Source organism: Mus caroli, unplaced genomic scaffold (assembly GCF_978045245.1).
Source record: "Mus caroli unplaced genomic scaffold, Mus_caroli_1 scaffold_20, whole genome shotgun sequence".
NCBI lineage: Eukaryota > Metazoa > Chordata > Mammalia > Rodentia > Muridae > Mus > Mus caroli.
Genome location: NW_028227275.1, coordinates 55773200 through 55788100, shown reverse-complemented (window position 1 = coordinate 55788100; position 14901 = coordinate 55773200). Strand labels below are relative to the sequence as shown.

The 14901-nt window shown below is 48.7% G+C and overlaps 1 protein-coding gene across 2 annotated transcripts; it reads right to left on the bottom strand.

The window, feature by feature from the left end:
- Positions 1–94: 94 nt before the first annotated feature.
- Positions 95–14660, bottom strand: Dpf2 (double PHD fingers 2). 2 transcript variants are annotated; one of them, XM_021151712.2, is made up of 12 exons: positions 14575–14660; positions 9431–9591; positions 8983–9090; positions 7832–7995; positions 6909–7001; positions 6694–6772; positions 6184–6225; positions 5086–5223; positions 4826–4954; positions 4574–4686; positions 3697–3778; positions 95–1352 (listed from the first exon to the last, which is right to left on the bottom strand). In XM_021151712.2, exons 1-12 carry the CDS (start codon positions 14604–14606, stop codon positions 1276–1278), a joined length of 1218 nt encoding a protein of 405 aa, XP_021007371.1. In that variant the 5' UTR covers positions 14607–14660; the 3' UTR covers positions 95–1275. The 2 variants fall into 2 exon arrangements, with proteins under 2 accessions (XP_021007371.1, XP_021007372.1); XM_021151713.2 differs by lacking the exon at positions 6184–6225.
- Between the last annotated feature and the right edge of the window lie 241 nt (positions 14661–14901).

The following is a 14901-nucleotide window of genomic DNA, read 5'->3' as shown; positions in this document are numbered from 1 at the left end:
ATTTAAAACAACCAACCAACAACAAAAAACCCTTATTGTCCTAAGTAAGTTTGAAATGAAACAACCTTTCAACAAGGAGTCAAGAGACAAACTGTCCAGCAGAAGGCTCTGTAAAAATGTTTATTTTTACTAATGTTTTGAATACAGGAACTAAATATGTGAGGGGGGGCCCTCAACTTTGCAGAAAACAACAGTTTGGGCCTGCCCACAGCCAAGGGGGAAGCCCACTCTAGAGTACTGTAGAGGACTGTCCCCTCCTACTTAATGTCAGTGCCACTAAGCAGGAAACAGAAAACTCAGGGTGTGAAGACCTTACCAGCTACTAGCTAGCGTGCAAGGAAAGGGGACCATCCTGTGTCCTGGGAGCCAGGATACACAGGCAGGAGGCAGAGGCTCCTAATTTAGTTAAGGACAGGAGGCTGAATGCCCAGGTCCAGGAAGAACAAAAAGGGGATTTTGGAGGTAGGCTTTTTTATCGAGTTAAAAAACAGGCACATTATCCAACTTCTCCCTGTGGCCCCCAAGCTGCTGGCCCAGCCCCTGACACTATCCCTCTCCCTACAAAACCAAAGGGACTAAGTATGGGGGCAGAAGATGGGAAGTTCTGAGGATAGGAAATGTCTGGGTAGCCAGAGAGCACCTGTGAGCAAGCCAGCCAAGCACAGGAAGGACAGGTTTGAAGCTGCTTGTCCCTTTGTGGGACAGGGCAGAGCCAGGAGGTGCCCGAGAACATTCTAGCTCAAGCACAGAACCCCATGTAGCATGACAGAGGACAGGGGACTGCTTTGGCAGGAGGCAAAGGGAAGCAGAACTAGGGTAGGAAAAGGTCCTGGCAAGTGCCACTCAGCCAGCTCACTCCAGCTGCTTCCAGAAAAGGCCCAGCCTGGCTCATCTCTGGGGCAAAACCCTGGAAACCAAAGGGGGCTTGGGGGAAGAGGGGTGGGCAAGGCTTGAGACAAGTGAGCTGCTCTCATATTCCTTCTCAGAGGATCCCATTTGAGCCCTGTAATCACCAGGGTCTTAGGCCCAAGGCAGGCAAAGTGAATGCACTTCTTGGAGAACAGAGAGAAGTTGGGCCCACAGGTCAGCCCTGGAGCAGCACACTGCTCCTTACTCCCTGAGGGCTCGGGCTAGAGGCAGTCGGAGCCGCCACCTCCCTGTGCTGTTGCCAAAGGAGGTTGGCAGGACTACGGAGTGAAAGAGGAGAAGAGGGGCAATGGAAAGCAAGGTAGAGAGGAGAGCAACGGCCTTAGACGTGGGGAGCTGGGTGGCGCATCAGGAGGAGTTCTGGTTCTGGTAGATGGATGCTTTCTCCTTCAGCAGATCCAGACACAGGTGGCAACTCCAACTTCCTACAGAGAGGCAGAGGGGTCAGGGCAGATCCCACAAAATCTCATCGACTGTCTTCCACTCCTCAGACCTCACTCCAGGTAGGACAGGGGGAGTTCTGTAGCAGCAACTTCATTGTTCTCCTGAGCTGAGGGAACTACTTAGTCTTCAAAACCATGAAAATTAGAACCAGAGAGATGGCTCAGCAGTCAAAGAAGATGTGGTTCAGTTCCCAGCACCCACTTGGTGGTTCACAGCCACCTACAACTCCATCTACAGGGACCTGATGCTCCATCCTCTGACCCCCAAAGGCATCAGCTACTCATGTAGTAGACTGACATACATGTAGACAAAATACTCATTTTAACATACACTAAAAATACACATGAAAACCATTCTCCATGAGCACACTGAGTGCAAGGACAGTCCCCAAACAATGCCAGATCCTCTTGTCACTTCAGTGGCCCATGGGCTCACAGGACAGTCTGAGCAGACACAAGTGTTTTGGGGTTTTTTTTGTTGGTAACTTATTAAATTTATTTATTTGGGGGCATTTGCCACAGCATGCATGTGAAAGACAACTTGTGGGAGTCCATTCTGTCTTTCACCATGTCTGTTGAGGGTTAACCTCTTAAACTCAGTCTGTCCAGGCTTGGTTCCAAGTGTTTACCTGCTGAGCCATCTTGCCAGCCCAGTCAAAGATTGTTAAAATGCTCCCAACTTTAGACAAAAAAAGTCACTGCCTCAAAGGTTGAAAAAAAGTCATGAAAAGAGACCTCAGAGAAACTACTATATTTTATCCCCAAGACAGTTTCTCTGCTTAGTCCTGGCTGTCCTGAAACTCACTCTGTAGACCATGCTGGCTTTGAACTCAGAGACCTGCCCCTGCCTTTTAAGTGCTGGGAATAAAGGCGTGTGCCACCAGGCCTGGCTTGGGAAACTACTTTTAATTTAGTAAAAGCCAGACATCCCATTTCTGTGGAATGCACTGCAAGTGAACTGGGGTGCCAACATCTCTGGGTGTTTCAGCAGAAATCAGAGAAAGAAGTGAACTTGTGTATCCCACCCCTTATCACCCAAGCCTAATTTCATAGAGAAACAGGAAATAACCAGGCACAGTGGTGCACACCTATGATTGCAGCTCTTAGGGAACAGAGGTAGATCTCTTTTGAGTAATTACCCTGCCTAAAAAACTAAACAAAGAACAACAACAAAAATAAATAAAAAATAAAAATAAAGAAAAAGAAAACTTATAAACAGAAAATAATTGTTCTGTGCAAGAAAAATAGCTTGCTAAAACATTACTGGTATTTATTGCAGTTGGCTCCATTTTCTTGAGAAGTAAAACTACTTATTTTGGGGATGGGGGTTGTGAACAAGGTTTCTCTGTGTAGCCCTGGCTGTCCTGGAACTACCTCTATATTCCAGGCTGGCCTTGAACTCCGAAATCCACCTGCCTATGCCTCCTGAATGCTGTGATTAAAGGCACATTACCACCACCTGGCTAAATCTTAATATAGAGTATATAAGCATAATTGTATGTATGTGGTTTGGAGAATACTCCAGAGGAAATAGCTTATCTCTCCAAAGACATAGGATTGCATCAAGTCTAACCCAGCTGCTCTAGAGACGGAGACAGGAGGATTTCAAGTTCAAGGGCTGGCTACCTGGGCTACCAAGCTAGCTCAGGCTACCTTATGCAACTTAGTGAGACCCTGTCTCAAAACAAAAGATACAAGTGTGGGATGGTGAGACGGCCCAAAGCCTGATGACCTGATACTCTCCAGAGCCCACGGTGAAAGAAGACTTGACTTCTAAACTTTGTCCTCTGACCTCTACACAAGTGCTACGGATTCAGAGTGTACAGCACTCTGAATAAAAAAATGTCAAGAGTTAGGGATATAGGGAGATAGCTCAGCAGTGGGATGTTTGGCCAGCAAGTACAGGATTCTGGGTTCTATCTCTAGTACTACAAAAAGCAAAAGACAGAAAATAAGCCCTTTGTAGTACTAAGGAAATATCTGTGCACAGGTACATGCCTGTGTCTGCAGAGGCCAGAGGAGGAGACTCCGGACCTGGAATTACAGACCATGGGGAATGGCCAACAGGTGATAGAAACTGAACCAAGGCCCTCTGGAGGATCATTCAGTGCTCTTAACTGCTGAGCCATTTCTCCAGACTCATTAAATGTTTGCTTTAATTTACCACATGTCATTTTATTATGAAATCTATGCTGTTAGACATAAGAATGCTGAAACCCATACAATTACAGATCCATGACAAGTCACAAATTTCAGTATGGATATTTTACTTGGTTGCTGTGGATCTTTCTGGGATAAAATATTTTGAGTAGATCCAGGCACTTACCTTCAGGAGGCTCAGACATGGAAGGAGTAAGACAGTACATGTGGTAGCCACGGTCACAGTCATCACAGAAAAGCAGCTGGTCCTGCAGAAGGTGAGAAGAACAAAGGTGCAATGGTTTATGTGCTAAGTTATGACACTGCTGCTGCTCCAAGAGGGACTAGTAGCAGCAAGGGTCAATTGTCAGTCTGTCCATCACTGTCTATCTGGAGTCTAACTGATCACAAAGCCTACTATTTCCCTACAATCTTTTCTCCACAGAGCTGCCAGTTACCTTTTGAAAAGATGAGACAGAGCATATAACCCCCTTAATAAAGAGCCTCAGATAACATCCTCAAGGTCTAAGCATAGGGCAGAGCTTAGGTGCTTAATGTGCACCAGGTCCAGGACTCCTCACTGAGCTCAAATGGTCCCAAGATCCTACAACGTCCGGCCGAGCCCCGCCTCTGTCCACCTTCCCGACACAGGAAAGATCTAGTGGATAACAATGGCCTCATTACAGCCAGCTGGCCCACCTTAAGGCCTCTGCACTAGCCATACTTTCTGGGCTCCTTGTATTATCCAAACTCCAACAGCAACCTCACTTCCTCCAGAAGCAAATACAGCTACAAACCTCTATCAGCATCCAGTTAACTCTTTGGCACATGACTAGTTTCATTTTCTTCAAGGTGTATCATACAAAACTCTGTTCCCCCAAGTACACAGATTCTATCAAAGCACCAACTTCTCTGTCTTATTTACTGACCTGAGAGCTAAGAACACTGTCTGACTGTTGGTGCCCAAGAAACAGATATTTTTAAACAAGTATAAAGTTCCCAGGAGGGCGTTAGGGAGGAGCAGGTGCCTTCTGACGGAGCCAGGCAGGCTCAGCGACACTCACGTCGTTCTCCGACGTGCCGCAGAGGTTGCAGCACTTGCACTCGATGCACTGCCAGCGGTAGGTCTTCACGGCCGCCATCATCACAGGGGTGAACTGCAGGCAGGACGGATGCCCTGTGGAGGAGGGGAGTAAGTGGTTGGAAAGCAGGGTGGGGAGTGGGTAAGGGAGGCTGCCTGATTCTAACAGCACTCAAGGAAGCAGGCTAAGAGGTCCCTGGGCACGGAGCAGTCTGCTCTTTGAGGATGGAGGTACCTGAGCGGCCACAGTCGGAACAGGACACTAGCTCCTCAGGCTGCCCTGTCTTCTTGTTGATTTTTGAGTCTCCTAGGCAGAAGTCACAGTAGTTGTTAGGCAGGGCCAATCCATCAGGTCCTTTCTTGGCTATAGGGAAAAAGAAAAAAATTCTGATGATTCTCAAGGGAACCCTGGGATACCCTACACTCTCTCTATGAAGGGTTTTTATAAGTAGGCTGCGTCCTCTCCTGCTTGCCTGCCCTGACAGCTCAGCTTACATTTCTGCTCCTCAGACCTCTGGGACACAGGAGTGGGTGGTTGCGAGTCTTCTTTGTCCTCTCCTTCCTCTTCAGCCAGGTGGGAATGGGCGTAGTGGTAACTGAGGCCAGGCCGGTTCTTGTAGCGTTTGCCACAGACTGGGCGGGAGAAAGATTGCAGAGAGCTATCAGGACACAAAGGTGCTACTTCCCCACTCTGACAAGCTCTGAAGCTCCAAATGAGGCCCATGGAACATCTCTGCCCCCAGTATCTCTACTCTGGGACAAGCTTTAGTGATGGCCCCTTCCCCTCAGCCAAGAGCATCACTCTCTGGACCTCTTTAGTTTCTTGGATTCTCTTCCCTCTCTAAAACACAATAGCTACCGACATTTTTCTATGCTGGCTTTTAGAAGGACTTAGCCCATGCTGCATCAACTTGCCCCAGAAGTAGTAACCATCTGGGAGCTCCAGGTCTGTAAAGTTCTACAGTCTGGCCTATGGCAAAAGGGGAAACGTAACAAAGAGATGTCAGACTCTTTTCTGCCATGCAAATGTGGCAGGTTCATGCCACCCTGTGTATATCAATCCCAACTAAACAGATGAAAGGCTGAGGGTGGGTTTCTTGGTGAACACTTACTAACTGCCAGCCAGGATAACTTCCCCAAAGAAACTGAAATACATCCCCACACTAGTGCCCTGCCCAGCCCCTGCCAACCAGCAAAGAAAGATTACATGGCATTTTATCTTGAGCAATGATACCAAGAGGGGCAAGGGGGCCAGCAGGAAGGAATGGGAGGATGGGAGGAGGTGGCGGCATGACGGTGGAAGCATGAGCTGACCACCTGCTGTCTGGTTGGGGAACATCAGATGAAATCTATCCATAAGGGGTTCTGTTAATACTAGGCCAAGTGACCACAGGAGTAAGTCTGTGGGTGATAAGCAATGGTAAAGACAGCTGCTAGGACTGAGAACGGAGCACACCGGGTACCACAGCGCTCCCCTCATTACCGTTGCAGAGATTCCAAAGCCAGTATCACAGGAAATGAGAAAGGCAGGAGGAACAAGGGAAGAGGGAAAAGGGACAGGAAAACACAAGTCTGAAAAGTTGAGAGAGCTACCTCTCTGGGGCGCTTTCGAGGTATGCTTTTGTTTGAAACTATCTGAAAGACAGAAAGAAAAGTCATGAGAAGAAGGCCTTGATACATTTGAAACAGGGCGGCAGCAGCAGGAAAACAGAGCGAGTGAGAGAGGACCCCAGCAGTGGCACTTCAGACTGGAGGCACAGAAGTAGGGTAAGCCAAAGCAAAGGGAAAGAGGACAGACACTAACCCTCAGGGCTGGCTCCCTGTGCCCTGCCTTGATGGGTCAGCAGATCTGGATGCTGCCCACTGTGAGGCCAACCCTGCCTGCTTTGAGTTCCCTCATCCTCCCATCCCAGGACCCACAGAAACCTCGCCCCAGAGCATGCAGGTCCCACCCACTGTTAAGCAAAGGCCAGATTGGCAGGCAGGACAAGAACCCAGGCTTGTTTTACCATTCAGTGCAAGACCATGACCCGCCCTCCTCTCACATCCAGAGCAGGAGCTGGGTCCAAGGTGAGAACTACCCATCCCTCAGGTGGCACTCACTGTCACAGGCATAGGGCTTATCCCGGTCCTCCAGGATGGAAGCATCCAGCTTCTTCCGGGCACTGCTCACACCCTTACTCTGCCAAGAAAACCAAAACGATGACGATGCCCTCACCAACGTGCGTTGGCTAGAAGAGCAAGGCAGAAAGCAAAACTAAAGACTGGTCTCCAAAGACCAGCCGGCTTCCGTCTTAGGAAGCCCATTAGCGCCTCACCTTGGACTTCCCCTTCCCCCGACGCTTTGGAGTATCTTCTTCATAGTCCTCATCATCAAGGTCATCAAGGAAGTCATCAGGTTCAATGATCCGCTGAGTGGAGCACAACACGTGAATGAGCAGAGCTCAAACACATCCCAAAGCGCCCTCATGATAGAGAGTTAGCCACTTGGAACCACCTAGAAGCTCCTGTGGGCTTAACCTTACCCAGAATCGTTCCTCACCCTGCACCCCAGTCCTGCTTCCTTGAATGCTCTCTTTCCGCTGTGCCTCTTCAAGTTGCTCCCTTAATCTATCATGCCTGTCCCCCATCTCTCAGAGGCCGGCTTCCACAAAGCTCTCCTGGTACCTCAGGCAGCCACATCCTGTCCTGCCTGCTCTGCTTCCAACTTTCATGTCCCACTTTCAATGAGCTTTGCTGCTTCCTTGACCTTGAGGAAGTTTTAACTGCTTTGCTTTTGCCTCCTTGTCCATGAAATGGGAACCACAGGACCTACCTCACAAGGCTGGACAAGAGGAAGCATACGGAAAAATACTTAGCACAGTATCTGGCTTATATATAGCTATTCTCATCTTTAAACTTAGCACAACTTCCCAGTTGACAGGTGTGAACCAAGTGTGCTTCACCTATGTAACTCCAGGTATCTAAGTCTCTAACAAAACCTTGTGTGAGAGAGAGAGTGAGTGAGCCTTTACTGGGAAGAGGAGTGCGGAAGGCTAGGCAGTCAGGGCTGGTGGCCAGCAGAGCACAGGACTGCATGGGCAGCTTCAGCTTCCATTCCAGCTGTTTTTTGTTTTTGTGTTAGGGCTTACATACACATCAACAAGCATGTGTCCTACCATGTTCTACTTCAATTCTAACTGGGCGAACCTCCCAACCCACAAAGAAAAGGCTAGTCCTACTAGCCATGGCAATAACAGACCTTCCGTGCTCGACTGTTGCTAACAGGAAACTCGCCCAGGCTGTCATCGTCAACTCGGGGATCTGGGGCACCCCGTTTCTCCAGGGGGTCAGTACGCAACAGAGCCTCTAGACTGCTGCCATCCTGAGAGATAAGCCCCTCTTTCTTCAGAGTCTGTTCAGTGTCTGCAACAAGCCAAGACGGAGCTGACTGAGAAGGGCTGAAGCTGAACCTACACCACGTGGGGCCAAGTCAAACCCAGCCACTTCCGGTCTCCAGGAACCGAGATGGATCTGTTCAGGCAGCACTGGAATACAGCTTTACTTACCTGTTTCACTAAGCCAGCAAGCCCCGTAAGGGGTGAAAGTATGGTCTGTGCAAGCTCTAACACAGAGCTGTGGGAAAGCTGTGATCAGCAAGCCTTGTCACGCAGACCACGGCCCTGCTTGGGAAGGGTGCCCCTCACTGGGTTCATCTGGTGCACGTGTGTGTAGTATGTCTGTATGGTCCATGAACACATGTGGGGACACATGTTGGAGAAGGACATCGGGTGTCCTGCTCTATCACACTCTGCGTATTGCCTCAGAGGCTCTCACTGAACCCTGAGTTAGACTGGCAGCTAGAAAGCACAGTGCTGTACTCATAGTTTTGGGATTATAGGAAAATGTCGGCCAACTGAGCTGTTTGTTTGTTTGTTTTTCGAGTCAGGGTTTCTGTGTAGCCCCGGCTGTCCTGGAACTCACTCTGTAGACCAGGCTGGCCTCGAACTCAGAAATCCGCCTGCCTCTGCCTCCCAATGCTGGGATTAAAGGCCCATCACTGCCCAGCACTACACTGATATTTTTGTATAAACTCTAGATTAGAATTTAGATCCTTGTGTTCATACACCAAGCACTAGGACACTTCTCCAGTCCATATTATTTTGAGACAATTTCATGGTTTTGTTTGGTTTTTTGAGGCTCTCATGTAGCCCAGGCTGGTCTCAAACTTCCAATTAGTAGAGAATGACCTTGAATTTCTGATCCTCCTGTCCCAACCTCCTCAATGCTATTATTATATAGGAATAAACAACCATGTTCCGTTTATGCGAAACTGGCTATTAACCCAGGCCCTGCGCATGCTGAGCGAGTACTCTAAGCACCCTCCCCACCCCCCCCACCCTCCCGCTCTACCTGGTTTAATCGATGGGAAAGAAAGCCTGGGATCCTCAGGTGGGTGGGCTCGGCGCTTTTTCCGCCAGCGTCGGGCAGGATAGGAGTATAACTGTCCAGAGGCCAATCCTGCGGAAGAGAGGAAGGAAGAACAATTAAGCCCTAATCCAGCCCCCAAAAATGATGGCAAACATTTTGTGGATGAGAACTCTGTTGAGTTCTAGAGCAAGGGAGTGATACAGAGCACGTGAGCCTGGGCCAGGTGGGGATACTTCATGGAAAAGAGAAACAGATGTCAGCGGAAGTACGCAGCTGTTCTTAGTCGTCGGGAGATCATAGCTGCTTCGTCCTCTCCATTCTCATCTACTGGGGTGAGCAGTGGAGGAGCCTTCAACTACCCCATCTCCTGAGGGACAACAGAAACTTCCTCGTGCTCCTGTGTCACCTTTCCCGAAGCCTGAAACCTTACCTGGTCCCCGGTGTCGCTTTTCCATCCAGATATAACAATTGCTCTGGGCTACTCCAGTCTGTGAGTCCAGGAAAGGCAGGCGCACACTACGTTCAGCACAGAGGCGGGCGTTATAATTGTGGCACTGTTCCATGGCATCTTTGTAGTATTGCTCGCCAAGGCTGCAGAAAGGTAAAACAGGTGTGGGGCCACATCACCCTTCTTCCCTGTCAACTGCTTCTCTCAAAGGCTCAGGAGTCTAAGAGGCTCTCTTTTCTGTTATTTGCCTCCTATTCTGCCTCAAGGGACAAGAACCGTCACTAAGCTATCACACAAGGAAAGACAAGTTACTACGGGCTGGGCCAGAACCCCTAAATAATAATCATTGTGACACATGATTTTATCATGTGTATAATCAGACACAAGCTTTTTAAATATTTGTTTGTTCTGAGACAAGGTCTCTTTCATTCTGCAGTCTAGGTACTGAACTCATGAAAATCTTCCTGTCTCAGCCTGCCAAGTCAGAGTGAAGCGTGGCCAAGGAAACAGCTGTGGTAGAGATCTTGTTCAGCCCACACAGGGCTCTGGATTCAATCTGCCACTACTGGAGGAGGGAGGGACAAGAAGAAATGAATTGCTCATTCTGTGGTTCTCATGTGTCCAACTCATGCAAGTTAATATGTTACTCGTCTTACCCAAGCGTCTTAGCTGCAGACATTACTGTAGATAGTAACTTCCTCTGACAAATGGGGAAAACAGACCTAGAGGACTGGTCACAAGATTTTTAGCACACTATTAGTAGATTCACCCCTCCAAATGCTATTTGGTTATAAAAAATGAAGTTCTGCCGGGCGTGGTGGCGCACGCCTTTAATCCCAGCACTCGGGAGGCAGAGGCAGGCGGATTTCTGAGTTCGAGGCCAGCCTGGTCTACAAAGTGAGCTCCAGGACAGCCAGGGCTATACAGAGAAACCCTGTCTCGAAAAACCAAAAAAAAAAAAAAAAAAAAAAAAAAATGAAGTTCTTCCTAGGCACATTACCCTGACTTCAAGGCCAGCTGGGCTGCATAGCAAAACCCTGCCTCAAAACCCAAACTAGGCAGGGTTGGCGGCACACCTGTAATCCTAGCACATGGGAGGTAGAAGCATTACGTCATCCTCCTCAGCTAGATAGCAAGTCCAAGGACAGCCTGAACTACAAGAGACTAAAAAAAAACCCAAACAAACAAAACGACAACAAATTATCATTGAGTTGGGCTTGGTGGTGCATGCCTTTAACGCCAGCACTCGGGAAGCAGAAGCAGGTGATCTCTGGGTTTGAGATCAATCTCATCTACAGATCGAGTTCCAGGACAACCAATACTACAGAGACCCTGTCTCAAAACAAACAAACAAAAACCAACCAACCAAACCAAAAACATAACAAAAACACTTGTTCTTGAGGAGGGCCTGTCTGGGTTTGGTTCCCAGAATCCATATAGTGGTTCACAACTATCCATCAACTTCAGTTACAGGGATCTAATTCCCTCTTCTGACCTCTGTGGGCACCAGGCATACATGTGGCACACATACACACAGGCAAAACATTCATACAAATGAGATAAAATGTAAAAGCTCTTCAAGTACAAACGATCCAAAGGTGATTAGGGGGAAACGAAAGGCAGGCACAGTACTAAGGGTGTCATGGGATAGGACCACTCATCCACAAGGCAATGCAATGCTCCAAGAAGAGAAATTCCCCAAGTTCCTCAAAGCTTTTACTAAGCACTAATACTAACAGAAAGTCTGTTACACTAAAGCCCATCTCAGGCTCTTCCTGTCACACAACTGACACCCAAAATTTTCTGGTCCTGGAGGAGGTTATCTAAAACCTGAGAGGGATTTTCTAAGTACTTTAAGAAAAGACAAGAAACTGGAGAGCTAGGGGTTTTGTGGTTCAATGACCCCACCTTGTTTTGGTACAGAAGAGTAAGCTTTAAGTCTGTAAGGACCCATATTTATAATCAATCAATCAATCTTTTTGTTGTTCTGGGGCCCATATGCAGAGCCCCCCAAATGCTACATGTATTCTACCACTGAACTATATCCCAGCCAAATATTCAATCTTTTTCTTAAATAGAGGCTTGTGTAGCTCATACTGGACTCAAACCCCACAGGCAGTCAACAATGACCTTGAATTTTTGATCTTCCTATCTCCCCAACTACCACAAGCACTACCACATGCAGTTTATGGTGCTGGCTAATCAAACCAGGATCTCTTGTATGCTAAACAAGTACTGAGCCACATTCCTAGCCTCAAAAAGCAAACACTGAGGGCAGAAGGGACTTCTTACCCATAAGGTGTCTAGATCGCATCCGGGTGGATTTGGGAGTGAAAAGCCTGGCGTGGCTGTAACCACCACATGGACACAGCCACGTAACTAACCTGCATGAACCTCCATTCCTCTCCCATAGATTGGAGCAGGTAGACTAGATGAGCTCTGACCTACCAGGATTCTGAAGAAGAGAATAGGGATAAGAACGCATGACAAGCAGGAGGGAGTAAGGTCTCAGTGTCTAATGCTATTACTAAAGCTCTATCAACAAGCCCTAATGTAGACTCTGATGGGGACTTTCACTGAGCAGTCACAAGAGACCACTGCACAGCTTAGTTTGTTCCCAGCAAATGAAAAAACCACACAGCGCACACAGCAACACTACAAGTACAGCCTGAGTGGGTTCAGTGAGTAGGAATAACTATAATTAAGGGATAAATGTGTTGGAGAGCACAGCACAGAAGAGAGCAGGCTCACACTGGCTTGCCTTTAGGAGGCAGCCACATCCTTACCACACAGGAAAATTGGATAAACAAGGCTGACTGCAGCAGCTCCTTTGTTTCTGCTGATGGGAATTGATACTGACACTGGAAGTCAAACGGAAGGAAGGACCAGCCCTGTGGGGCTGAAGACTGCAAAGTCAGAGTGCGGAGCCTGAGGGAGGCCTGGAGGGATGACTGGAACGTCCAGTCAGGGCCCCTGCAGGCCAGGTAAGATTCTAGAAGGCCAAGCAGGTGCTCTAGTAGGAAAGATGGCCGGATAAGACTGCATGAGTGTATGCATGTGTGCGTGCGAAGAGAGCAAAAGAGGAGAGTACACACAAATTCAAGACTCTGTAGCAAAAAATTCCAAGCTTCTGTTATTCTATGGATAGCCTTATATAACTCATAGAAAGTTTTAAAAACTAGTTGGCAGCCATGGTTATTTTTACACTAGTATTTAATAAGACCACTATAAAGACTATTTCAACCATGACATTGTATTTGAGAAAAACAGAAAATTAAGACAGAAAGTCTTCTCACACGGCAAAAAAATGAAAAGATGAGCTAGTGGTCTTTCCCTCAGTGAGTGATGGCAGCTGACAGAAGACAGAAACATACTATAAAAAAAAAAAAAAAGGCATCTTTCCAGAGTGAGAATGGTGTGAGAATCAAAGCCTTCCCTGTAAAGGGAAAGTTCTGCGGGGAACATGTTAGGAGTGTCCAGTCTTCTGCACCTACAACTGAGGAGAAGCAAGTTAGTGCCCCACTGATACTCAGGAACCAGTGAGTTAAAGAGGCATGAAGAGCAATGCTCTATTTAAATGAGGACCCAACACTTAAAATACTACACCAATGGGTTGGCGACTCCATTTTCTGCCAAACCATCTTTCAACATGAAGAACTCCATTGACATCTAATTCTGAAAACCTAGGCAACCATATTCTTTTAGACAGTAAGATTTCCAGGGTAAAAGCTGTGACTCCTCCCTTCACAGGAAACCTGGGGGGGGGGGTGCACGCAGGACAACTCCCCTTCCAGGGGAATGGTGGGGTCAACAAAGAGAAAGGCAGGGTAATAAAGACCTAACTTCAGAAGTCCAGAAGGAGAACTATAAAAATGTTAAATTAACAGCCCCATTTCTAAATTGAGGGAAATGTCAGCCTGAAGAGAGTCGGGGATCCAGAGTGGGCAGATCACAGAGATAATAGCGTTGGGAGGAGGGGTGATTGAAATAGGCAGCAGGATGAAGCCAAAAGCGAGTTAAAAAAAAAAAAAGCCACAGAGAAGGCACTTAGCTTAATGGAAGTGGGAAAGCATTCTCAAAGAAAAGGGCTGCAAGCAGCAGGGAAGAAGCAACTTAACCTTAAAAAAAAAAATTTAAAAAGCCTCTTGGGACGATTGGTCCCACGACAAAGACAGATAAAGCTGCGAAAAGTCCTCCAGAATGGTTCCTAAACCTTTACTTTGTCATCCAGAATCCAAAAGCTTTGACTGCACAGCTGAAACACTTCAATTTCTCTACCCTTACATCACGTCTAACATGGCCATTAAAGGAAGAGAAGGCCATTCTTAAATCCAATGGGCACCCCGTTCCAAAACTCTGATTCTTCTTCAAGAAGGAAGGAAGAGACTTATCCAAACCCTAAACATCTCCAACTGAGGGGAAGCGGCTAGCAGGCCAGTCCCCGTTCCCGGTGTCTCCCAACAGCCGTTAACTTCAGCTCGGCTGGAAATCTGCCCCGCACAATGGCATCTGGGGGACAGAGAACGCCCACCTCAGGGCTCCTGCGGACTGGAAGGCCGTCTGGCTCCGGTCTAGTTCCCCGCTCCCCGAAGTTCTGCGCTTGGACCAGTTCTTCCCAAGAACATTTTTAGTTTCGTGGACCCCGGATTTCCCGGTTAACGTCACCGGGCTGCGTAAGTCTTAGGACCCCGCAGGGACGGCGGAGCCTGTGGCCCCAGGGACGGCGGTGGGCGGGGAGGGGACCCCGATCTCCTAGGGCCGCCGGCTCGGCTCGGCTCGGCCGGACTGACGCGTCTCCAGAGAGGGGCCAGGGACCGTGAGCCTCTCCTTCGCAGCCCGCAGCTCCGCTCGGGGCTCGGCCCGCGAGGAGGACGCCCGGCGGGGGCTCCGGTGTGCCCCCCTCCCGGCCTCCACAAGTTTCCAAAAGAAGCCCAGCGCCGTCTCCCGAGTCTCCTGTTGCCCTCCCTACCAGCAGTCGCACAGCAAGGACTCCCCGGGCATGTCCTTCTCTCTACCTTGTCTCTTCCCGCACCTCCCTCTCTACTCCCAGGTCCTTTACAAGATTTCTGGTACAGGAGAGATTAAAAAAGAAAAAAACAGACAAACAAACAAAAAGGACCACTCACAGCTTCACTACATTCTCCACCACAGCCGCCATCTTCCCTGTTCCTCTCCCTCAGGCCGGGAGGCCCCGAAACCTACAACGCGCAGGCGCTAAGCCTTCTCGGGACACACGGTCCTCGACCCTCTGCGCAGGCGCAGCCAGGGGGTGCGCGCACGCACAGGCCCACGAGAGCGAGCGCTCGAGAACGACCTGTCCTGAAGGAGCCTAGGATCCCAGTGCGCAGGCGCGACTGGAAAACTTACATGCCCTCTGCCGCTCGTTCTAGAGCTCCGGCTCCCCTCCGTTTAGTGACGCCTCAGCTCAGATCTGGCTCGGTTGGAAAGTGAGA

Bases quoted from the DNA above. Each gene is read 5' to 3' on its own strand.
- Dpf2 (XM_021151712.2), bottom strand. From the start codon at position 14,606: ATGGCGGCTGTGGTGGAGAATGTAGTGAAGCT. The intron at 6,773-6,908 runs GTGAGGCGCTAA...TTTTCTTGGCAG, and splicing joins GGGGGAAGGGGAAGTCCAAG to AGTAAGGGTGTGAGCAGTGC. The intron at 6,226-6,693 runs GTGAGTGCCACC...TCTGTCTTTCAG, and splicing joins TAAGCCCTATGCCTGTGACA to ATAGTTTCAAACAAAAGCAT.